This window comes from Solenopsis invicta, chromosome 2 (assembly GCF_016802725.1).
Source record: "Solenopsis invicta isolate M01_SB chromosome 2, UNIL_Sinv_3.0, whole genome shotgun sequence".
Lineage (NCBI taxonomy): Eukaryota > Metazoa > Arthropoda > Insecta > Hymenoptera > Formicidae > Solenopsis > Solenopsis invicta.
In genome coordinates this window covers 6,962,775-6,988,178 of record NC_052665.1, presented here as the reverse complement: position 1 = coordinate 6,988,178, position 25,404 = coordinate 6,962,775, and the positions used below count along the sequence as shown (strand labels likewise).

General features: G+C 36.3%; 2 protein-coding genes across 6 annotated transcripts in view; one reads left to right on the top strand and one right to left on the bottom strand.

Annotated features, from left to right (window-relative positions):
- The window catches only part of LOC105200796 (zwei Ig domain protein zig-8), a 64,564-nt gene extending 44,901 nt beyond the window's left edge, over positions 1-19,663 (bottom strand). The window contains exons 1-3 of one of the 5 annotated variants that reach the window (XM_026130133.2): positions 18,806-19,663; positions 18,708-18,740; positions 17,316-17,495 (exon numbers count right to left, since the gene is read on the bottom strand). In XM_026130133.2, the coding sequence (XP_025985918.1) occupies positions 17,316-17,439 (124 nt within the window). In that variant the 5' untranslated portion in view covers positions 17,440-17,495; positions 18,708-18,740; positions 18,806-19,663. Of the gene's footprint in view, positions 1-617; positions 3,486-17,315; positions 17,496-18,707 lie in introns of those variants that run through there. The other 4 variants (XM_026130134.2, XM_039446063.1, XM_011168523.3 and 1 more) reach the window with 4 other exon arrangements.
- The window catches only part of LOC105200795 (zwei Ig domain protein zig-8), a 190,157-nt gene continuing 169,265 nt past the window's right edge, over positions 4,513-25,404 (top strand). The window contains exons 1-2 of the mRNA XM_011168522.3: positions 4,513-4,637; positions 4,899-4,950. The gene's annotated coding sequence lies outside the window, so the exon portion shown is untranslated. The remainder of the gene's footprint in view (positions 4,638-4,898; positions 4,951-25,404) is intronic.

Genomic DNA, 25,404 nt, shown 5'->3' with positions numbered 1-25,404 from the left:
AACAAATATTATTTTTATATATAATACTCCATAAGTATAATATAATATTTTAATAGCAAATTCTGCAATTCAATTAAAATAAAAAAAAAAATTGTAATATGAAAATGTCAAAATTTTAATTTCTGTATTACAAATACGATATTACACGTTCTATAATTCGTCATTGATTTTCGCAATAATAATGACTTTTACTGTTTATCTCGAGTTTTCATTCACAAAACTTTAGAAATTAGCTAATATTATAGCAAATAATTTTACAAGCCAATTAACGATACTGAACGTTTGAACTGTTCACGCAAGTTCCTGTTTCTAAAGAAAATTCACTGTTGAACGGAATTAATTGTAATCTTAGACGCTAGTCGATAAAACGAAGTGCGGTAGCTCATTCAACAAATTTAATTATAACCTCGACATTCTCGTATTATGATTGTCAATTTCAATTAATTGGCAAAGTACGCTGTTAAAATATTACAACAATCGCGGAATATTACGTATGAAAATATTCATCAAAGACGCGGAAACGTATATTATCGCATATTTTGCTGGAAATACATGGAATATTATATGTATTACGCATTTTTATTTTGCAGTTATTTCTATAATGCATTACATACTACGTAGAGCGTATGCGTTCGGCGTTTTTATGTGGCCTACAGCATCCCGTTGTATTGATGCGATCGTTTCGTTCATTATTTGCGCGAGTAGATCAGTTGCGACAAAACTGCGTTTATTTCATGTACGTCAAACATTTTGCACAAGTAATTACTGAGGTTAGCGCGTGACTCGATTGGCGCGATGTAATGTCACCATCCGCACATCGATACTCGATCAAGCCTGTCGCGACGTGTATCGATGTATCGATGTATCCTGGGAAAAACCAGAATCCTAATATTTTTTAATAAATTTTTATAGTATTTCTTAAAGTGTAGAGTTTTGCAGAATTTTTTCCACCGTTATCCGTGCGTCGTTATTTTTGCGATGTTACGTTAATAAATACGAAATTATTAGATATTATTAGATCCATACGGTGTTGATAAATTCGCGAGAGCGTCACAGCGATCGACAGCAAGTCGAGATATTTGTCCAGCCAATAAGAATTAATGATACACGGAGCGACACGACTTGTCCGCTCGAGCGTCGGTGTGTGAATGGCAGCAATCGCTGGACAAATGTCTATTTGTCCGACGATGTTTATTACTATGCGTGCGTGCATGTGTGTGTGTGTGTGTGTGCGTCAAGTCGCAGTGCTCGTTACTTTTTATTGTTATTGTTTTTCGAAGTACTATCGTGGCAAGTATCAGATCAAACGTTGGAATCGTTGGTTATTAACATACTCTACGCGATTGATCTCATCTCGCACGATCAGCTCGTATAGCAGCAATGTTATTCGTCCGCACACAAACATCTCTTTAACGGGTCTCGAATGTTTATTATTGTACGGGGCGCGGCGCGGCGTAAAGCCCGTATCACGCTACAGACTCCCGACTATGACTCGACTAATGACTCCGACTCCCGACTATAATTCAATTAATCACAGCAAAGCCCTGACCGACTCTGACTGCCGACTCGAGAACAGAGATCACTCTATTTGTTGAATTATAGTCGGAGTCAGTAGTCAAGTCAGAGTCGGGAGTCTGTAGTGTGATACGGGCTTAACGCGCTGTGAGTTCGGAACGCGCTGTGACGTCGGAACGTGCTCGCAGTGTTACCATTCGCACGCCGACGCTCGTACGGACGAGTCGCGTTTCCAGCCGCTCCGTGTATCATCACTTCTTGTTGTTATTATTTCTCGAAGTACCATCGCGGCAGGTATCAGATCGAACGTTGGAGTCATTAGGTATTAATATACTCTACGATTGATCATCTCGCACGATCAGCTCGCAAGCGTATCACAGCAATGACTATTCGTCCACACACGGTATTGCGTACGGTTTCTTCGAAGTTACGATCGTGTTCAAGATATCTATCAATCGTAGAGAATGAACACGGGAGTTGTAAAGTACAGTTTTTCTACGATGTTTTTCTCGAAACATCCCTTTAGCGCGCCGCGGGTCTCGAATGTTTATTATTGTACACGTCACGGCGCGGCGTAGCGCGAGCGCGCTGTGACGTCGGAACGCGCTCGCATTGTTACCATTCGCACGCCGACGCTTGACTGGACGAGTCGCGCCGCAAACTGCTCCGTCGCGTCGTTGCTTTATTTGCGTATTATTACATTGCGATCAGCTCGCAAGCGACCGTACCGATGGTTACTCGTCCACATACAGGTATCTCGCACGGTTTCTTCAAAGTAACGATCGTGTCAAAAGTCAATCGTCGAGAGCAAAAACGGGAATTGTAAACCACAGATTTTCTACGATGTTCTCGAAGCATCTCTTTAGCGACGCTCCCATTGAAGTATTCGTATTAATTACGCGAAGAGTTTTCATTTCAAAGTGCGTATTAGATATTTACGCGGAAGTAAGAATTCGGCTGACTCGGGCGCGGGGCTCGATGTTTATTATTATTACGCGGCGCGCCTAGCATTGTTGTAACATCGAGTCGCAGTGTTACCACTCTCACGCCGATACATGAGCTGACGAGCCGCGAAATGCTCCGTGCATCGTTACGTATTATTACATCAGCTCGCCAGCGATCGCAACGATGATTATTCGTTCACATACAAGTATCTCGCACGGTTTCTTCAAAGTAATGATCATGTTAAAGGTGTTCAATCATATTATAGAAAACGAGAACATGAATTGTAAATTACAATTTTTCTACGATATTCTCGAATCATTTTTAGCGACGCTCTCATTATTCGTATTGTGTTTCGAGTTTTTCATTGTAATTTGCTGAACATTTTTGTATTACAATCGCGGGATTATATAGATTATAATTTAAGTAACAGAATGCCGTGATGTATGAATCGTTTAATAGTAATGTAAGATTTACATGTAACAGGTATTTAATACATTCATTTTAAAACACGCGTGAGATGATTAGAGGAAATAGAAATTTGATTGACGCCCGGTCTCACTATTTATTTGTCATCGCGACGTTCACGTGCCGTGGTTTTTAAGGTCGCAATTATCCTTTGTACGGCAACGCGATCTACTCCATGTATCATTATCTTCCTGTATTATTACTTTTCGAAATTCCATCGCGACGCAAGCACCGAAAACGCTAAGATTAGGTTATTAGGTTATTAGATATTATTAGCCCATGCAGTTGATGATAGCTATTCGTCGCGCCCCGCTGCTCTATCAAGCTGTGTCTCTCCGTGTATCAGATAATGCTATTTCCTTATCATTACTGGGATTGGATGGTATCGTTCTCGAAATTATATCTCGGATATACGTATAATTGGTTTATTACTATTCCTGTGTTAGTAGAATCGTGTAACACGTGTCGCCAGATCAAACAGTGTGCAGAAGAAAAGAACATTTTTATTTTGAGAATATTCTTATTTTCGAAATGTTAAATATTGAAAAGAGATTACATAGTGTTAAAACATAATTTACATACGTGAATAAATTTTGTGTAGTTTGAGTAAAAAAAATATATTTAAATTATTCAACAATATGAATTGAAAGAAAAAAGTATCGGATAGAAAATATCTTCAAATTAAAAATGAGAATTTAATATGTATTATTATTATCAAAATAATTATATTGTACTTTTTAGAATACTACAATATTATAACATTTTTACAAAAATCTAATATTTTACTGAAATTGAAGATTATCAATTTTTTTTAAAAAAGATTAAAAATATTCTATGTAAGCAAGAATATAATTTTTTTTATTGCTAGAGAGAAAATATTAGTTTCAATTTAATGCTAATATTTGATACTGTTTCTTCTGTGTGGAAAGTCATGACGTATCGATGAGGTTTATTAATAATATCGTTTATTAAATTTCGCGAAAATCACGCGATCGCGCGTTTCGTACAATTAATGTCGAGAGTGCCGTTCAAAGTATCGTACAATTATAATCGACCATTTTTGCGAATGTCGTGTTGTGTGATAACTGCCAAGGGTCTAACTTTCTGACTGAAGGAAGGAGCAGGCCTGAGCGACAGTGGACGAACCACTGGGTACGCAATTTTATTTACACAAAATTATGTATAATAATATTATTTGTTTGCGATATACATTTATTTAAGTTTGGATTGTCTATTTAAATAACATATAAATAATTAGAGAAAAAAACATTTATTTATATTTGAAGGGGTACGTACTTATAAAAAGATTTTTTAATAATTTTAATAATACAACTTTTTAATAATACAACTATTGTACCTTTTTGAAAAATATTTAGTTGTTAAAAAGAGCGAATAAAAAGTTTAGCTCTTGTAATAATAATTATTTTTCGGAATATTGATTTTTGAGATTTAATAATAATTAAGTAATTTTGTATAATTATAATAATTATAATAATTGCATATTTTTGTTTGTTGCAGTTCAACGCAGATTGCAACGTAATTTACAATTCGGTTAGTGACATTGGGAGTGACGATTAAAGTATCACGCAATTATAATTGATTGTACTTTCGTGAGTGTGGTGTTGTGTTGTGACTACTACAACCAAAGAAATCGGAACTTGAGAGGAGGAGGAGGCTTGGAAAGCATCAGGCGACAGCGGAGCAACTATAAGGTATATAATTTATATTTATAATAAATATAATAAATAACAAATAATAGAAATAAAGACATTTATTTACATAAAATTTTAAAAGAAGTACATATTTGTAGAAAGATTTTTTAATAATTATATATAATTATCATAGAAATAAACATTTGTCAAAGAAACGAATAAAAAGTTTAGCTCGCACAGTAATAATTATTTCTTGGAATATTTCAATTTTGTGAAATATTATAATAATTTTTTTTATAAGAATATTTTTATCTGTTACAGCTCAACGCAGTTTGCAACGTAATTTGCAACTCCGCTGCTGCGCATCGTAATGGTGAGTCAATCTTTTATTATGAGATAACGAATTTGTGAAAATTTGATTAGATATACTTACTTACATGCTTAAGACATATATCTAAAGATACATATATATTAAATTAAAAATAATATAACGATATGTATAAATAAAGATAAAAAAAAATCACAAATTTGTTATCTTGAAATATAGATGGGCTACTATAAATTAGAATTCTAAATCACTTTATACACTGATAGAATTTTCAGAAAATGTACTTGAAAACGATGAATATGATATATTAAGAATATTAAACAATTATAATATTACGTTTATCACAATTAATTAAATTTTGAGTTGGCAGTTTAAAAAAATAAAAAAATAGAAATAAAAAAGAACTAAATAAAATTGTAACAATTAATAATTTATAAAGCTCATAAATATATATAATTTTTTTCACTGTATTCTCATATTTTATAAAACTGAAGACTAGAATAAAATGTTTTTATATGTATTTCAAATAAAATAATAAAATATAGGCTCATATATATTACAAATAAAATAAAATATATGAAATAAATATATATTATGTATAAAAATGATAGAGAAAACTATTAATATTTAAATTATTTTAATTTCTTTTTTTCTTTTTTCTAAATATTTTTTTCTAAATGTTATTGTATATAAATTTATATGAAAAAAAGAAAAATTCAAAAATATTTTAGTATGTTATAAGTATAAATAAGAAAAATAAGAAATATTTTTCTTTACATTATATGTTACATATTTTTACTAACAATTATTGTATTTATTTCCGTTGCCAATTTTGTCTTGATCTGTTAGCCCATCTATTTATATTAATTAACTTGAAATACTGTTTATGTCACTATTGATTGTTTTCATATCTATGTTAAAACACTCAACATTTTGAAATAATATTGAAAACTATGTTTGAAATAATTTTTGAACGATTTTGAGATCGTTTGTTTTCCCATCGCGAATTTCCATTGGAATGTTTATGCTTTTCTAACTGAGGTAGGGACTTTTTTTTACCGATAGTTCGATTGTCATATTTGCCATTCATCAAATTGATTCAAACAAAATTTCGCAAAATGTGTCCGTGTTGGCGGAATGGCTATCGCAAAATTTTCGTAATAATTTTTGTTTCGCGTAATAATACGATGCGGCATGAATAAATTATCTTTTCGACGAGTCATTAGAAAGTCGAAAAAAGTTTTTATTGTCGCGAACCGTGAAACGGTAGTCTGGATAGTAAGTGCCGAAGAAAATTGCTGACAACCGTAGACGTGTCGTTGTGATAGGGTGCCGACCATCTTAACTTATAAGCTTCTTAAAAGCTTTACCGTTTAATTAAATGGGCAAGCGCGCGCACAGATATATAAGGAGATTCTTTCCATTATTTTATATACGTTCAACGTATTGCGACGAAAACTTCGAGAAATCGCCGCTGAAATGTAATTTGGCTCTCCACGATTTTCCGCTCCTCTTTAACTTGGAAGCTCTTATTTTCGAGAATGGTTCATAAAGGGATCGCATAGTTAGCGCTAAATGCGGTTTTATATCGTTCCCACTTCTCAGCAGAATTTCTAAAGAGTCGGGTGGGTTTCTGAATAACCATCTCTATATATGCGCGTCGTCGATTTTCCCTTCCTCCCTTCCTCTCTCTCTCGTCGAACGACACGACCGACGGCACGGAACCGTTTCCCCGGAAAATATTGCATCGGGCGTTCGTATTCCCAATGTAAACTCTTTGGGATGCAAATTTTCCTTTCCTGCGTCTGCTCGTATCAGCCCCATGGCGTAATAAAGAAACGCATATCGAGATGAACCACTTTCTTCCGCTTTACCCATCGATCGATTTGGTTTACTTTCCACATTGCCTGTTTCTCAGGCATCAAAAAATTTCTACGGCATAAGGCGTGTGTCAAAATGAAGACTGCTCGCAGAGCTAACATTAGTAAATGCATCAGAATGCGACAAATATTTATTTTATGCAAAACGGTGTGCGCCGGAAAGAAGTTTTCAGACGTTTGCTAATGTTTCGCTGAGTTACTTTTTTCCTCTCTCATGTGCATCTGTTGAATTCGTTTTGCTTTCATATCCCTCGTGTTATATCTCTCGTCCGATCATATATCATTTCATGAATAATGCGAAGAGAGATCGTTGATAGATTGTCTGCGCCTATTCTCGCTGTCAGTTCGTGTAAAGTGTAAAGTATACGTGCGAAAGAAAATAATTTTTATCTATTAACGCGTTGCTTAATTTGTGAAGATTCAAAAATTTAATATTATGAAACATCTTTTAACTTAGTCTATTTTATATTAAGAAAGACAAATACAGCACAGATAGTGCGCGTTTTAAATTACGTTCCACTCAGGAGGGGACACCGTCCGCGTGTAAATTGTAAGAATATCACGTTTCAGAGAAATGAAATGGAGAGATCTCTTATAAGCCAGATGATTCGACGATGCTCTGAGGCAATGAGAAATATTGATATCCAAGGGAAGGGAAATACGATCGAGTCGAGAGAGAATCGACTTTCTTTCTTTCCTTCCAGAAACGCGGTCTCATTATAGAGACTAATGGCCACAGCAGTTCGTATGCCGCATGAACGATGGATTTCTTCCTTTCCTCGATATTTTTCATTCGTTACTTTAAAGCCAGTCAATTACCCGAAGTGCGAAACACTTTTGCTAAAGTACGTCAAAGTGACATTCTTTTTTACAACTGTACCAATACCTCAAGTTTCCATTTATCTGCTTGTATGGAATATTCGTAGCAACTTGGGTGATTGCTTGTTAAATTGTCTCTGTGCACTTGTCTATAATGCAGTGGCCCAACTGCAACAAATTTTCTCAGCCTGAGTCGGTTACAATTACGGAAGCAATTTTTTCGGAGTACGTAGAGATGCTTTATCGTTTTATACGGCAGAGCGTTCTTTCACTTGTTGAGCGCGAAAAGCTCCGTAGGATTGTAGACGTGAATTATTCACTTTTCTCTTAGCGAGCGCGTACACACACACACGCACACACATACACATGTACACACATTCTTCTTGGTGAATCCTTCCGCCTTTATATGCCCTCGATGAAGGATGTTACGATCAGAGAGACCGTCATCGGTTTGCACGGGTGATCCTGTTATAAATTTCGGATTCGTTGGCGGAACGCAACCATATTTCCTAGTCCTCCGTCGGGGAAGGGAAGAGAAAAAGCTCGTTTGATATTGGCGATATAGCAACGCCGTAAATTGCGCTTTGATATATCATGACGCGATCGGTGGATATTGCGCGTGCAACGTTATTCTCGGTCTGATCTATGTGAGCACTCGCCGCCGGCAGGACTTTTTGAAAAACGCCTGACAAGGTGGAAACAAAAATATTTGCTCGGCGGATCGGCGCTAGTGATATCACGTAACGGATATCGATCCGCGTTAACCGCGGCTACCTGCGAATTGATGAATTTTCACTCTGACGGAAAATCTATTAGCCGTTTCATAAATCAAAGAACGTTTACTCGCTCGCGGGGGTCTAGGAATTCCCTTTACCTTCGGTTAACCGCTGTAAGCGGATGTATTACGTTGTAGTTATCCCTAGCTGTGCCGAGAGTTACTCACTGCAAACGTAAACTGTGCAAACGTGCCAAGTGCCTTCATCACGCTCTACAGTTTGCGAAATGATTAATGTAGCGCAACGCGGTCGGTTTTCTGCGTGTCGAAGAAATTTTGTTAATTCATGCGTAAATGCGAGAGGTATCCCGCCCAATCTCTCGTTTCAAGAATGAACAGATAAGGCGCGGAATTCTTTCCTTCACAATCGCGAGATCCATTCGAACGTTCAGAATCGAGACGATTGAATGTCTGCCCTATTTGATCCCGGCGATTTAATTATTTGCAGCTGTTAACTTCGGTTCGCGATGAGAAGGGATTAAATTTGCGCGTCGAGATGATGTCCACAGTGGGATCATTTGCGGAAGGCGCATGACGGAACCCAAGTTGGCATATTTAATTAACGAGCCGCGCTAATTAATTAGGCACCTATAATTCATCTTCTTAAGTAGTGAACCAACAGCCCTCTTGCTCCGCAAAAATCTTATTAACGAAAATTTATGATCTTTCATCCAACTTCGTAAACAATAGGGTCATTTATTGTCAAAGGCAATGAATCTTTTTGAATCTTGTAAGGGGCGCTCTCTGCGTAAGAAATTTATTTGTACACGTGTCGTGCTTGCGCCTGAATTAAGAGCTAACAGCGAATTTTTAATGTCGATGCGAAAGCTCGTCGAGGGAAGCGGGTCGATTACGGCGAGATCGTACACGAGCTAAAATACGGCATTGTATTTAGGGTGACGTTTCTAATTAATTAAGTATCTCGAGAGAAAATTCGTCTTCCAAGGTTTTGTAATGAGGTGCTTTGCGGGAGTACTTGGAAAACTTAATAGCATGGGAAAAAGAGCTCTTTTGTTCGTCCGACCAGCTTAGCGTACAACGCGGCGAATTTTCCCCGAGTTTATTCGCCATTAATCGCCAAGTTGGATTCCATTGTTTATATCGGTTGTAAAATCGCGATATCCCTTGTTCCGTGTAGCACCGACGAATGCGGCGAGTTATCGAAACGCATACCGAACTCCCGCGGACTTCGCGAATGCGCGCCCCGCGGATAAAAGTTTGCATTTCTGAATACCAATACCGTCAGCGAAAGTTTTCTCCCTCCTTCTCTTTCCGCCGTTCCTTTCTTACCGGAGCACCTACTTGTAAGAATCTTATCGAAGGCGTTACTTCGGAATGAACTACCGATCGGATCGGAGATTTCAGAGGAGCAAAAAAGCACATCGAGCGGTCGACGGCGGCGGCGCCGGCCGACGAAGCCCGGGGATTTGGCCCTTTTACGATAAGCGCAACGATGCCCGATAATCCGTTAGAGTAACGATTTCTTCTAAGGATCAACGACGATGATGGCGTTAGAAGCGATTATTTCTTTGCGAGCTTATTAAGGATTAGAAAATTATTAATAATTGTTAATGGTCATTCTAGGAAAAATTATGTACATACTGCAGTACTCTCCATAAGAAGACATCCTATATTTTATATGTAAACAATCGCATAACACCGATCTGTGCATGTTTTAAAAATTTAGGAAAAACTTGTGCGAATTGGAAGCTTTGTAACAAATTTTTTTCTCTTTTCTTTTTTTCTATAAACTTTTAACTAAAATCTGTTTCAAAGTTAAAGAAAACATTGTATAAAAAAATGAGTTTTTATATAAAAAAATCATTGCTAAAAATGATCGTATCAATTTTTTATTGAAAAACATTTTAAAGCTTAAAAAGCCTAGTTTAAAATTTTTGTATATTAAATTTTGTTCGATGATATTTCATCAAACTGCAATGCTTCAAAGTAAAATAAAAATATTACAAAAAAATATCAATTTTCAATTTTACATGCAAAAGGTAGAAACAAAGATTCAAAGCCCTGTCTTTGTTCTTTGAAATGCACAGTTGACAATTTTTCTACGAGAGTTGACTTTTTTTCACCGAGATATTTAACTTTTTATGGGATGCTAGAAAGTTGCAAGTGTTTTTAAATTTGTGGAGGGTACTGTACATTCATTCATATACTTATTTATATAAATTTATTAAATATTGTTTATCAGATTATTATTAAAAATATTAGTCACACCAATTTTGTTCAAATGTCAAGCACTCGAAGCTGATTAGTTGAAAACTTGAAATTATTTTTACGATATATTGTTAATCCAATATTAACTTAGAAACTACTAGACAATATAAAGTTATAGCCACTTCTTGTAAAAGGCATGATTCAATTGGCAGTTAATGTTGATTTATCTTCGGTAGATTACCCGAGCGCAGATGTTTCAAGAAGTTTCTTCCTTGATGGATACTTATTTAGAGATTGTAACGATTATATTTTTTATTACTCTATTACTTTTTCGAGATGTAAAATGTTACAAGAAGATTATTTTGGTATTTATCCAATTGAAATTCAAGTGAGGCTGGAGGCAATCTACTTTTCTCTGTTTTCTTTCATACTATTGACGTTCCTAAACATCGTGCGTGCTTATTAACTCTCCAATTTCGATATCTTTACGGATAACATTGTATTCGCAAGTGTAAGCATGCAATTTGAAGTCGGTTAGACGCGTTTGAGCGTAACAGCGTGTCTTTGGAAGTAAGCTTCAGCCCGTGTATCTGTGTTGAACGTCGTATAACGTTTCTAAACTTGTATCAAAGAGAAATCGGAACGTTGCAAACTTGTTCGAGCGAGCATTTTATACACGGTGACGGAAATGCCGCGTCGTTAGCTAAACTTAATCCTGCGATGCAAATATTGAAGCCGACTACAAAATTACGAGCCACGATGAGGCGAAACGGCTGTCGATCTTAAGCGGCATCGTTTGAATAAAACATCAATCCCGAGTAAACGTGAGGGGTCGCGAGGCATCGAATTTTACAATTTACGTCCCGCACACTTAACCGTGGTCTTATGTATAAATTATGGCTAATCGTATTAAGCGGTAGCTCCGACTCAGCTGCCTTGGAAGGAGCATCTTCGACGATCGTAATTAACGCTAGTAACTTTGACGAAACGATGACGCCACAAACACAAATCTCCCCTGGCTAAGTCAGAACGTGAATTATCTTAGCTTTGAGATCTTAGCTTGAGACTTCATAGCTCTGGATGTGCCGAGATTTATTTATGAAATCGGACATAGCAGGATTATGATGTTTCTGAAAATGAAAAAATTTTAAGGGAATAAAAAAAGTGTGTAGTGCGACGGAAAATTTAGTAAATTTTGACTTGTTATAGACGTAGGGATAAATTGAATGCAAAATTCTTTTGTGAGTTATTATTGTACTATTTATTAACAATAAAAAACTGTTTTCAACGTCACAAAATATTGACGTATGAAGCTGCGACAGTCTAACCTATCGAACTGAACAAATATGTAGTTTTTTTAAGAATAACTTAAGAACAAACAAATTTGTTTGAACCTAACCTCGATATTATTTGTTTTTATTAAAGCAGCATTAAATTCTATAAAATTATACAATTAACTTTATATTGCTACTTGTTTATATTTTATAACAATAAAAAGAATTAAAAATATTTTTTTTTGGATATTTTATCACTAGTTTGTTAATTTTTATTGAATTTTTTTATTCTAGTTTATTCTATGGAAAGCTTCTAAAACTTAATACCATTTGGTTTAGTTAAATATTGTATGTCACTCACACAATCTCCGCAAAAACCACAATTTACATCGCACAATGGATCAGACTACAGCAACGTTATATGTTAATATTTTGTAACTTTATAGTTTCTTATTGTTGATATACATTTAGTATGAACAGCCCACAGGATTTCATATTAAATTCATTTCTATGTCTATTCGTTACACGTTACTGTATGTATTTAGTAATGAATGAAAGTTTACCGTGTTTTCATTACAAACTTTTCTATCCTTAATATAAATTACATTCACAATATAATATACACTAAAAGTTTTTTTATGTTTAAGTAAATATATTTATTTTAACATTATTTCCTTGGTTTAAATAAATATTAGCTATAAAATAATTTATTTTTAAATTAAGAAAAATGTTTTTAAATAAAAAGAATGACGTTAAAGTATGATTACTTAAACATACAAATTTTTTCCAGTCTACGATTTAGTACAGTATAGTACATTAATCTAGTGTTATCCACGCGGATTTACGCACGCTTTCGTGCACGTCAATTTGCTCCGTTTTTTTTTTCTCATTTTGAGACGCATGCCATCGGACTACGATGTGAAACATCTACGTTTTTCAATTTCCTAATGGATACATGCAGTAGTTGTACGTTACTCAGCCGCGATCATTCAACCAGGCTGATTGAAAATTGCGGGCGCAAAGCGTATCAAGAAATCGATACGTTGACTGAGCTACTCAGTATAACATATATATATATATATTCTCTTTTGTAGGCATTACTTACATAACGGGAATTTCATGACAATATTACAGAACGTATGATTAAATCTCCAGAATTTGTAAATTGAACCTGATGTTCGCTATATGACGCGCGCCATTTTTCTACAATAAGTTATCAAATTTTTTAAATATAGAGTAAAGTAGATATGTAAAATGAAAGAGAAATATTAGAAGCACGTATCCATTAAATGTTCATTTAAAAAAGAAACGCAAGCAAAAATAGTCAATTTATCTATAGGAATATTTAGATTCGCCTTTTGTTGCTCATAAAACGTCACTTTATTTGCATAAAATAAGGATATGGTGTTGCGAACGCCACATTATTACATCCTCATGTCATATATGCGGAGCGAATATACGTGTCAAGCTACGCAAAGTACGATACTATAGTAGATGGTGCATGATAAAGCGCATAAACGCGAACAAAACGCAAAAGAATGTCGAGGAAGATGTAAATAGTGGCAAACGGAGTGATGGATCTAATATACGGTGTGTATTATTTAATAAAAAATTACAACCCGTTTACAGAGAAGATTTTTAAATACGTAGATATATTACGTAAAGCTATACAAATAGATTATTAAAATGCAATTATTTTAAAATTATTTATGTAATTTATAATCACTAGACAACAATAAACTCGGAGATTTCGAGTGTCGATGCAACGCACTTATACAGACAGGATTTTTTGTGACAAGTGTAAAAGACATTGTAATTTGTCACAAATAATTTTCGCCTTCGAATGGGTACATGTGCAAATACCGGATATGATTCGGCATTAGAGGTCGTTGCAATGAGCACTCTGTCTTCTTGTCACGTTATCGGTTCAATGAGACCATGTTTCATTGAACTTAGCGTCTAACCAGCCGATCAGCTGCATTAACCATGATTTTTTGAGCTTGTCGCGGGTTGACAAAAGCACCCCTGAAAGTGCGTCTCCTTTAAGTGACTAGCTGCCGGCGACTATGGCTTGTAAGATACAAGTGTCGTACGAATCGTGGTTAAGAAAGCTTAGTCGACGTTAGACGTGCGTTAAACGTAACACAAAAGGCAGAACTCATTCGCAACGAGCTCACTGTCGATTCCGTATCCATCGCGTTCGAACTGCTAAGTAGTTATTTCGCGAATCGCGTAACAAGTAATGTCTTTTGCACGTGCCACGAAGAAGGTGCTTGTAGTGATACAAAATGCTTCTTTATGCTAAAATTTTTTGTTCTTTATGTATAATTCTTATTTTTATTTCAGCTTTTTGTGACAAGTGTAAGAAACATTGCAATTTATCACAAATAATTTTCGCGTTTGAATAGGTACATGTGCAAGTATCGGATATGATTCGGCATTAGAGGTCGTTGGAATGTGCACTCTGCCTTCTCGTTACGTTATTGGTTCAATGAGACTATGTTTCATTAGGCTTAGCGTCTAACCGGCCGATCAGCTGGATTAATCATGATTTTTTGAGCTTGTCGCGGGTTGACAAAAGCACCCCAGAAAGTGCGTCTCCTTTAAGTGATTAGCTGCCGGCGACTATGGCTTGTAAAATACAAGTGTCGTACGAATCGTGGTTGAGAAAGCTTAGTCGACGTTAGACGTGCGTTAAACGTGATACAAAAGGCAGAACTCATTCGCAACGAGCTCACTGTCGATCTCGTATCCATCGCGTCCGAATCGATAAATCGTTATTTCGTTAATCGCATAATAGGCAATGTCTTTTGCAAGTGTTACGAGAAGATGCTTGAAACGCTGCAAAATAATTTTTTAATGCTTAATTTTTTTTTATTTTTATGTATAATTTTTACTTTTATTTCAGGTTTTTGTGATAAATGCAAAAGACATTTTATTCGTGGGAAATAATTTTTGCGTTTGCTTGAGCACATGTGTAATTACGATATACGATTCGATATTAGAGACCGTTGCAATGTGCACTCTGTCTTCTCGTCTCGTTATCGGTTCAATGAGACCATGTCTCATTGGACTTAGCATCTAACCGGCCGATCAGCTGGATTAACCATGATTTTTTGAGCTTGCCGCGGGTTGACAAAAGCACCCCAGAAAGTGCGTCTCCTTTAAGTGACTTGCTGCCTGCGACTATGGCTTGTAAAATACAAGTGTCGTACGAATCGTGGTTAAGAAAGCTTAGTCGACGTTAGACGTGCGTTAAATGTGACACAAAAGGCAGGACATATTTGCAACGAGCTCACTGTCGATCCCGTATCTAGTGCGTTTGAATTGCTAAGTCGTTATTTTGCAAATCGCGTAACAAGCAATGTCTCTTGCATGTATCAAGACGAAGATGTTTGTAGCGGTATAAAATCCTTCTTTATACTGAAAATCTTGTGTGCGATAACAAATTGTAATCAAAACGCTTAATTTTGCTCAACTACGATTTAAATTCTTTAGTTTTGTTTCACTAAAAAAAAAAAAAGAAATAAAAAAACTTGGCCACAAATAATGCACGTTCCAGTAAATAAAATCAATTGCGCGAGACTTTATGGGACTCGGGGAGAAGGCATGCTGTGATGCGAGTAGTTGCGGAGCGATGACAGTCAGACCGGAGAGCGCGGTTGTAAAGACGTCCTTTCGAACAGGTTGTCTCCGGCACGATATTACGTCGACGACACCACTGCATCCGCGTTTATGGCTTACGACTAAATAACACAGCTTGCACCTTCAAGCTGGGTTTGAAGCTCTTGCCGCGAGCGCAAGATCTTTACTCTTTTCCGCGAAATGTGACACGATGCGGTACTTTTCTCAATTCGTAAAGTCGCGCTCGTAAAATTCGCTAGTTTTATGTACACTATTTCATAATCTTTAAATATTTATGAAATTTTCGAGATAATTAATCAATACGTAATAACAATGATTGTATCAATAATAATGGTACATATCAATAATTTGGAAATTTGTGTGAAAAAACGGTTCGTGTATATTGAGTTGTATACAATAGTTAACCATTATTATTCTACCTAATTAGTTGAATTTATATAATTCGAAATGTAGATTGCCCTGCAAACTTGCCTACGTTTGTAATATCCGTTTTGATATTATAAATAATATAAATTATCATGTTAAATAAATACAAAGCCAACGGACGGCGAATTTGTAATACTGCGTGGGACGTGGTTACATCGATCTGATCTCGCGCATCGCCTTAACGTACAAAAATTTCTCCCAATGTTATCGCAGCACCGCAACAAAACCGTACGCCGTGTTTGCCCAGCGGTGTTTATCGAATGGAAAAATATGTTCATGGCAATTCCAGTAATGGTCGCGGGCGGATATGCCCGCGCGGGCGCTGCACCGTAAAAGCTACTCCATGCGAACGAGACGAGTACATGCCTGTCGAATGTATGTACGCTTTTTAAAGCGCTGTACACATTTCACCCGCGACATTGTATTCCGCCGCAACAACATTTGCCAGGTCATTCTTCGCGCGCGTTCTCCCCAGATTCGTACGACCGTTTGTCGATCTACAGATGCATTCATATGCACATGTATGTTATCCTTCAACCCTTACTATGCACTCCGACTCTCCAACGACCCATGCGTGTTTTTTTTTTTTGTGCGATGCGCGTATTCGCTCTTTGACGGACAGAATTTTTATTGAAATTACACGGTGCGTCTGCATGATATATGTTACGAAAGACAGATCACTATTTATCCAGAATTATACAGAGTAATATAGTTGAGTAGCTCCAGCCTCACACAAAATGTGTACTTTTGCAATCAAATCTCTTCGTGCTAATTCATTTTGTTTTATTAATATCTTCGTTTAGTAGCATATAAGTTATTCAGACTGTTTATAAATATTTTTGTAGCGGCAGTAAGATACCGAAATTGGATATAGTAAAACTGAAATATGATGTACAGGATATTTTCTGTAACTTGATCGTTTAGAATATCTCTGATGTTTTTAATGATACAAAAAAATGCCAAAGGGAAAAGTTGTTCGTTTCGAAAGGATAAAGTTTAGCGTAGGTAGTATTTTTTTCATGATTATTATTTTATTAAATTTCGGGATTGCTAACATTTTTTTACATGGGATGACATATTTTTATTAATGTAGTAACATACTTAAAAAAAGTCATATAAAAAATATATTGATTTTAAAAATCAATCGTAGAAAGAGAACCTGAAAAGTAAAACTTAAATGTTTTTTTTTAATATTTAAGATCGTCTTAGGGTCAACACATCCTACATGATTGAATTTGTTTTCTTATGAAGTACATAACTACGTTTATGAAAATATACCATTCTATTAAAGAAAAGTTTATTTTTAAATGATCAATTTACAGGAAACAGCCTGTATAAATTTTTCATTTCATTGACGCTTATCTGACTTATTAGAAGAATAATTTAATTATTAATACATGCTAAATAATTGTTCATCCTTACCGTGCAGTAGTATGAAGAGGATGAAAATGCAAATCATTTTGAAAAGTTTGCACCGACCGGTTCCATCGCCGCTATATTGTAAATCCATTCCTAGTGCTTTCACAGTCCATCGTTTCCGATACATTTCACGTCAACCGCTTCTTCAAAGCTGCAACAGTCGGCCGAAGGCGACGTGCTTTCCTGGTTGGCAATAAAAAGGAATTCACTTCGTTCACTGACAGTTGCAACACTTGCCACTTGGTCGCATTATTTCCGTCAGTTAAATATCTTGCACTTTTGTATCATATATTTTTGCAAAGCGAATAAAAGCTGCTCTTTTCTCAAGTTTCAAGAGAAAATATCGATAACGATAAAACTTGTATCGTGACATTGTGAACAAAATGGAAACTTTATATATTTCCTTACAATTCTTTACTTGAGTAATTAAAACCTTACTCGAGTAATTAAAGTAGTATATAAAGGAGATTTTTTAAATATTAAACGACCAGCATAGAAATTAACGCGAGCAAACCGTCGTTGTGGTAATTAGGTTAAAACATCTCGTTATATACAACGATACACTTGATACTTTCCCGAATTAGGAGCAGCGAGGGACCGCGTGTGTCCGCCATGCGCGTTTATCATGCGCATGTGTACGTACACAATTACTCGGGAAAGCAATTGTTTCTGGCGCGATTACGATTTCAAGCACCGGTGAAAGAGAGACAAAAGTGTTTAATCGCATCGCGCGTGATGTCGTTTCTATTCGCTGTTGAAAAGTGTACGTGCTGTTTGCTTTCGTGTGAACGACGCGAGCGACGAGATCAACAATATGTAGACCAAATGTGCGACATATGTAACCGGTCTCCCGATAAGTTTACATTAAGTGACGTGCTGCGAAATGTTCGATTGAAAACGAACGTGATATGGTTTCAATTGAATTCGCGCATCCATTACCCGATCGATGTTACTGGCCAGCAAATCATAATCGACAGAACTAATTCGGTATGCACACAACACGGCTAGGGATATTAATTTCACTTGTCATTGGATTTCAGTGAATGCGTATCCGCATGTGAAGTAGATACTGTTACAAACTGATCTTGCTGCAATGAGAATGAATAGATAGTTTAATCGAAGACTATTGAGCCTCGTTGTCAAGCATTGAAGAAATTGGCAATAGAATCGTTTCGTTTTATTGATACTAATTTAAGTACATTCGTTTGAACGGCGCGTGGATAATTAGAAGCTAAAGATTATATTCAATGGTGAATATTTGCAAATGTTTATTGTAATTCTATGCAACATTTTTCTCTTAAACGTACGAGCGCTTGTAATTTTATATTATGATATGAATATCATCAATTGAATTATATAAGAGTTATGATACATCAGTAGATTTCAACAACTCACGTGAAAGATTCTTTCGAAGGATGATCAAATCACCTGAGAACACAAAATACTTCACGGTTGGTGGAATGGAATTTTTCAGAATGGCGATTTATACATACGCGCAGCATTTCCTACGAGAAATATTCACGAGATATCGATCACGTTGAAGCAGTCACGTGCTCGCTTTTTTGACGATTCATTGTTTTCGTTCTTCTTGCGCGTGGAGAATTCGCGCGTGCATCCAGCGAAACACAGAAAACACTCATGACTAGTCGACCAGTTTCACATTCGTCAATTTAATTTGCGCTGTCGCGTTCTCTCGTTCTCGCGTCTAATTTTCAAAATCGCTCGACACGCACTTATTCGTCATTGCACCGAATGCATCGTCCGTTAACGTTAAAGAACGTTTCAACAATCTGTCTTCTTATGAAGCGGGCACACCCTTATCAGCTGTCATGAATGAACAGCCGTGCGACAGGAGCCGCGCAATCACAGAGAGAGAACCGGCGCTTCACTAAATCCTTCCAGCGCAGCTGGTCCGTACTTCCACGTGGGCGACTGCAGCTCTCGCGCGAGGTGCATCTTCGCGGGGATTCTGTGTCGCCGGTGGGTGACGTACGATCGTTGCGAAAGAGCTAGGTGGGACCGTGCGCCACTTCCGTTCCTCTAAAATACCGTTCATTCATCATGTTGCACTCACACTAACGCGCCGCACCGTGAACACCTTCACCCGCGCGGGCATCAGAGGGACGCAGAGGGTGTTATGCACCTAGTGTCGTATATGCACCGTTCACGAAAGGGCGATAGGTGGGGGAAGGGGTACAACGAGAGGTCGTGCGAAGAGATCAGGGGGAGGCAGGGGACGATAAGGGGGTAGGGAGTGAGAGGGAGAGATAGGTGCGTAAAGAGACCGGTGGGCGAAATGCTGCCGTGGTGGAGACCGCGACCCAACTGCGCCAGCGCTTAGCTAGATATCAGCCCCCGACCACCGACGTCAACTCTTACCACCACCCCCCGTTGCGATGCCCAACCATGCCGGCTTTCACCCACCCGCGTGCCACCCCTTGTGCGCGCCGTCATAGTCCCACCGTCGCGTCGTCGGCTGGTTGATTGTGAGGACGGCTGGCGTTCGCGCGATGGCATTTCCATAACTACCACGGCTATTGTCATCGATGACTTTTGTGTCGCGCGCTGCCCATCGCCACGCGCTCGCTATTCTTGTGCTACAGGATTATTAAGGTTGTTAGCTGGGTAAAAGCGCGTGTAGGACTACAAACTGCCGTTATTGCCTGTCTCGAGTTTGCCAATGCTCTGTCCGCGATATTTAACGTTGGCGCTAGAAACGACATACAAGAAACGATATCGACGTTGAAATAAAATTTATTAGCTTGGCTCGGAAATGCTCTGGCTATAGCAATTTTCGGCAATGTAATACTTTTTCGTTGGCTTGTCATTTTAGCGACTTGAGCAATTGTACTTAACATACATCTATTTTATATGTGTTGATAATTTTTATATTCTTGCAAAATTCAAATTAAGACATTCGATTTATTATTACAATTAAGTATAGTTCCATTATTGAGATTAAAATATATATGATGATAGTAACTTTTATAAATTACAATCAGTGATATTATATTTAGATAATACATATCAAATTACACATTCCATAAATTTTTTAAATTTAAAATAGCACTAATAAAAAGCACTAATAAAATATGTATTGTCGATTTAAATATTGTTGGCATTCCCTCTATTATTGGGAATTTTTTAAACTCTGTTACGTAAAGCTCGTAAGCTTAAATTCTATCCTAAATATTCATGTGGTATTACTATCGATTAGTGAAGTCGATGCACAGAGAGAGATTTCTCATAAAATTTATTCTGAAAATCATGGTAGTTGTAGGACAATATTGTATTTTGAAAAATTTTATTTGATTTTATGTGATTTATGTGATTTTCACTGAGATTAATAAATTTCAGAGAAAATCACATAAAATCACATAAAAGTTTTATAATCTGGCATATACATTTTATATTTTAACACAATAAAATATAATATATATTTTTAGTAAACTCTGTATTGAAATTTCAATGATGTTTTAATATGTTAAACAGTTTATGATTCCTTTATTGTTTCAAATAGCATAAATGTCGCGATATTTAACGATAGATATGATAATTTTACCACGTAACATGATAAATTGATTGGTGCCCTATTTATACCATAAATAGACAATATATAATGCTATGTGTATACATATATCAGTAAAACAAATGGCGTAGCACGTAAGGCGGTAGATTCATGATTCAGAAGTTTCGAATTTGAATTCTCTTAGGAATGTATTTTTGAAAGACGATATATACAACATTAAATACATGATCATATAAAGATAAATTTTGTATATAATTATATATTAGTATATGAGAAACTTTGTCTCAAGTTGTAAATATTTTGCCTTAGAACATTTTACAATATTGCATAGTAATTTTTATTAAGCAGCTTATAAAATATCTTTTGTATATTTCAAAAAGTTCTATCATTATTCTTGTAGGTTGCCACGTTGTCTCAAACTTATCATTCAACATAATAAAATTTGTAGCAAATTTTGCTGTAAAATTTAATGACAAATTTTATCTATATAGCTTTTCAATTTTTTTAAATTTTTTCTCCAAAAGAAGCAAGTATTGTTGTTGTTAAAATCAGCATTAAAGATTGGTACGTGTATTTATCCTAATATAAAATTTTTGAAATTTTTGATAAAATTATTATTGTTATAATCTTACCTTTTTCCGAAATCTTCTGTCGACTTCTGTTGAGTTTAGAAATGCTAGTAATAAAATTATTATAATTGCAATTTTTCACATTAGAATTATAATTTGAATTAAATCTTAATTTATATGCAAGGATGATAATAAAATAATAATAGTTTTCTTTATAAGTTTACGGCAGATTATATCTCGATTGTTAATACTTTCAAAGTTTATTTTATTGTTGAAACAATTACCACAATTATTATGAATTTTGTCAGCTATTGATTTTAGCTTGTTTGTATATATAATATATTAGTGGGTAAAGTACCTTTGTAGTAAGACTTTTTCTGTTGCTATAACTATTGTGATGAATATTTTATCTGGATAACGAAGCGAATTGTTTTTTTTTTTTATACTGTATTCGCAATTTATATTACTAGAAAACTGTGGATTCTTGCAAAGCCAGCGACTTAAAAGTTCTCTCCGTAATTTTCTGAATACCAAATTCTTTCTCATCGATTATCCACGTTTTATTCAACTTTATTTTCTTGTTATTTTCTGGATTTCCCTACAGTCGGACATTTGAAGATGTCTTCGTGTAAAGTACAGAACGGTATTTTCGCTCGAATACTTCAAGGAAAGTAGCGTGTTAAAAAAGCATGCCTCTTCTTCAGTATCGTATCGATCATCAATGTCTTAGGGGGGTCTCGATTCAGCCGCCCTCAATTCGCGTTCACGGCGCAGTGCACAAGCCGTAAACTCGTAAATACTGAGATGTGGGTGAAGGCGTTCGAGCGAGGGCACGAAGCAATTTTCGCCGTATCTTGCAATTTTCATGCAGTTGCAAATGGTTGTGTATGGCCCGCCCAGAAGGCGAAGCACGCTTCGCAGGTGTTTGCAGCTAGGGCGTGCCGCACGATGACGACCTCGTTAAAACGCCTTTTAATCCCGTATCAAGACTTCCAGACTAGCTTTCGCGCAAAACAATTTTCCGACATATTTTCCTCTCTGTAATAAATGCAACGATGTAGAACGCAGACTTTTTTGATCTCTAAAGAAAGGAAACTCAACCGACGGAAACCAAGAGATTCTTTCATTTCTAATTATTTTGCATTCTGTTAAAATACCTCCTAATGACTATATATGAGTTTTTAATTATTTAGTTTTTTGTATGATTTACACGCCTCTTAAAAAAAATTCTTTAATTATACCGAATAACTTCCTATTTAAAACAGCCGTCGCTATTTCGATACACAAACTTGTGATACTCCTGATTTTGCCAAGAAATCTGATATCCGTCCTATTTACATGCAGTAATAATTAAGCGCATTAGTGTGTTGTAGCCGCAAATGCTACGAAACTTCACGGTGGGTATGTTGCCGTCGGAGTGGCCGTCGTCGCGGCGCGGTTAGTTGGTAGTCTTTGTGGCAGTAACTATTTCTGGTTTACGCCGACATTCCACTCACGGCTTCAATCTGTGAGCGAGGATCAGAAGGCGGACAGCGCGTTAATGCCCGCGCCTGAAAGGGATATGGATCGCAGATTGCACCTTTCATGACTCGGCACTATATTATCGACAAGCGTAGACGTAACGGTATCATACGATGCAAATTTGGCATTGCATCCTTCCTCACTAACGTTCCTAGTTCCTATGATTGTAACCTGCGGCATTATTTGTGTCTCTAAATTATTTTGATTCACATTTGTCTTTGTTTGCGACAATTGTTTAATGGAAATTTTCACTGTACGATTCGAACAATTTATTCTATGTTGCACAATCAACATTCTTTTTTCATATAATTTAAGTTTTGACTTCTAAAGAAACGAAGCTTAACCGACAGAAACCAAGAGATCCTTTTGTGCTTTTAAGAAAAAGTTGTTCTATCAGTTTATTGAAACACTTTATCAGTTCTTTTTTTTCAAGAGCGGAGAATCTAATTTCTAATTATTTAGTATTCCGTTAAAATACAAGCTAATGATTACAAAAGAGTTTTTAATTATTCAGTTTCTTGTATAATTTACAAAGCTTTTATCTAATAAATTTTACCAGATAATTTTTTCTCTATTTTTGAGACCGCTTTATGAAAATGTTGAATATTAAACTTGGAAGAAACATCTATAATTTTTTCTGTAAAATGCACGCAAGTACGCCATCATCGAGTAATTAATTAATATTCTTAGTCATGAGACTGCGTGCAGCAAATTGAAACTAGCCACTGAGTCACGTACTCGTGGATTGATCGAGATCTCGGAGAATTATGTAGGTAGTGAATGGAGCTTGTAATCTCCTGAGATTATGCCGATATCTCTGTCGAGAAACTATACTAGAGCGAGAACTCGTGTGAAGAGCGCAGACTCGTTTAAGATTCGATTTTGATGAACCGATGATTTGCTCCGAGCATAATAAGCTTAACGTTGTTATGCAAATGTTACGCTACACGAGTTCGCAAACAATTAAGTATTTTCGCCGGCGCGAAATATCTATATATACCTGCCAATTACGAGGCGATGTAATAAGTTTTACGCAGTTCCGGCGTGTCGTCGCCGTTTCTGACAAACAAGAAGTTTAGACGCGAGGCGCTCGGATCGATATTAAATAATATATGCTCGACGAAGACATTGTGCGTATATCGCTGTGACTTGAAAGAAATTGGGGCAAGATACATGGAATATCCTCGGGCAAAATTCCAATCATCTTTATGCTTTACCTCTGCAGTAAAGACCATTGACAATATCAATATACTCGTACATTTAATTTCAAGTATAATCGTAGAACAAGTTTCTGCATATCTTTGTAATCCATATTAATTGTCGTAACTGTAAATGTTATAATTAATATAAATTACGGACAGATGGTCCGTCACAGCAATAAATTACGACTTTACATAAACAAAGAGTGAGCTTCACTTTTAAGCTTCATATTTCATGATTATCATAGCTCGGGACCATGTGCACTGTCAAATTTTCGAGGGAGAAAGGACTTTTGGACAAAGTGAATTATTTATGTCGCTCAATATTTGCTCGGAGAGTACCTTTTATATGATAGTGAAGAACGTAATGCGTTGCAGTTGCTATCCCGTCTCATCGGTTTACCCCAAAACGATGTAAAAGTATCGCTCACGCGAGGCTCATTAGCATTTAGAGTGGAGAGAGATTTATTCTCTGGCTGTGACTGCTGGATCACGACACGGCATGCATAGGATTATCTTCGAGGACCTGGACAATAGTGACCTAATCCATTTACAAAGGAAACGAGGTACTTTCAAGGGGGCGATCTCGAGTAGTAGTCTCGTTTCTCTCGCGTCGTGTTGCTTCGGGATTTTACGTTTCAGCGATCGTTTCCGTGCCTTTGAGTCACGTAAGGGCAATGAGATAACGACGAAATCTTTTATCTCTGCGATCGGAACGCGATATAATTCCCGCGCGTTTATTTTCCGCACGGACACGCGGCGGAATCGCGTTTCGCGCAATTGAATCGCGCGTTGTTAAAAATTGATAACTGGAAACACGTACAAATTACTATCATTAAGCTTCACGATACATTAAGCAATTCGAGGTAACTCAGCCGATTTATTGCCAAATAAAATTGCAAGACCCCTTTGACATTTCAGTTTCGAGCGCATTATTGCGCATACTTGCAGTTTAGAATTGCCAAATGTAACCCGATTTGAAGTAATTACTTTCGATACGCAAAAATAATTACGTAAATAACCACGAGGGAAATTTATTACGTTTATTACGTTTATTGCGAATCTCACAGTCAATATTAACTGGCATTTAATTTAGCCAGCGAGATGATTGGCAATATATCGTAATGTTACAGTACATATTTAAATCATGAACTATCGCGTAATTTGTATTTTCATTTATATTTCACAAAACAATGAAATAAGTATACTTAATTTTATTCTAAAAAGTAATAGCGCAACGTCAATGTGTTCCATCCGCAAAATAGAAACGAATT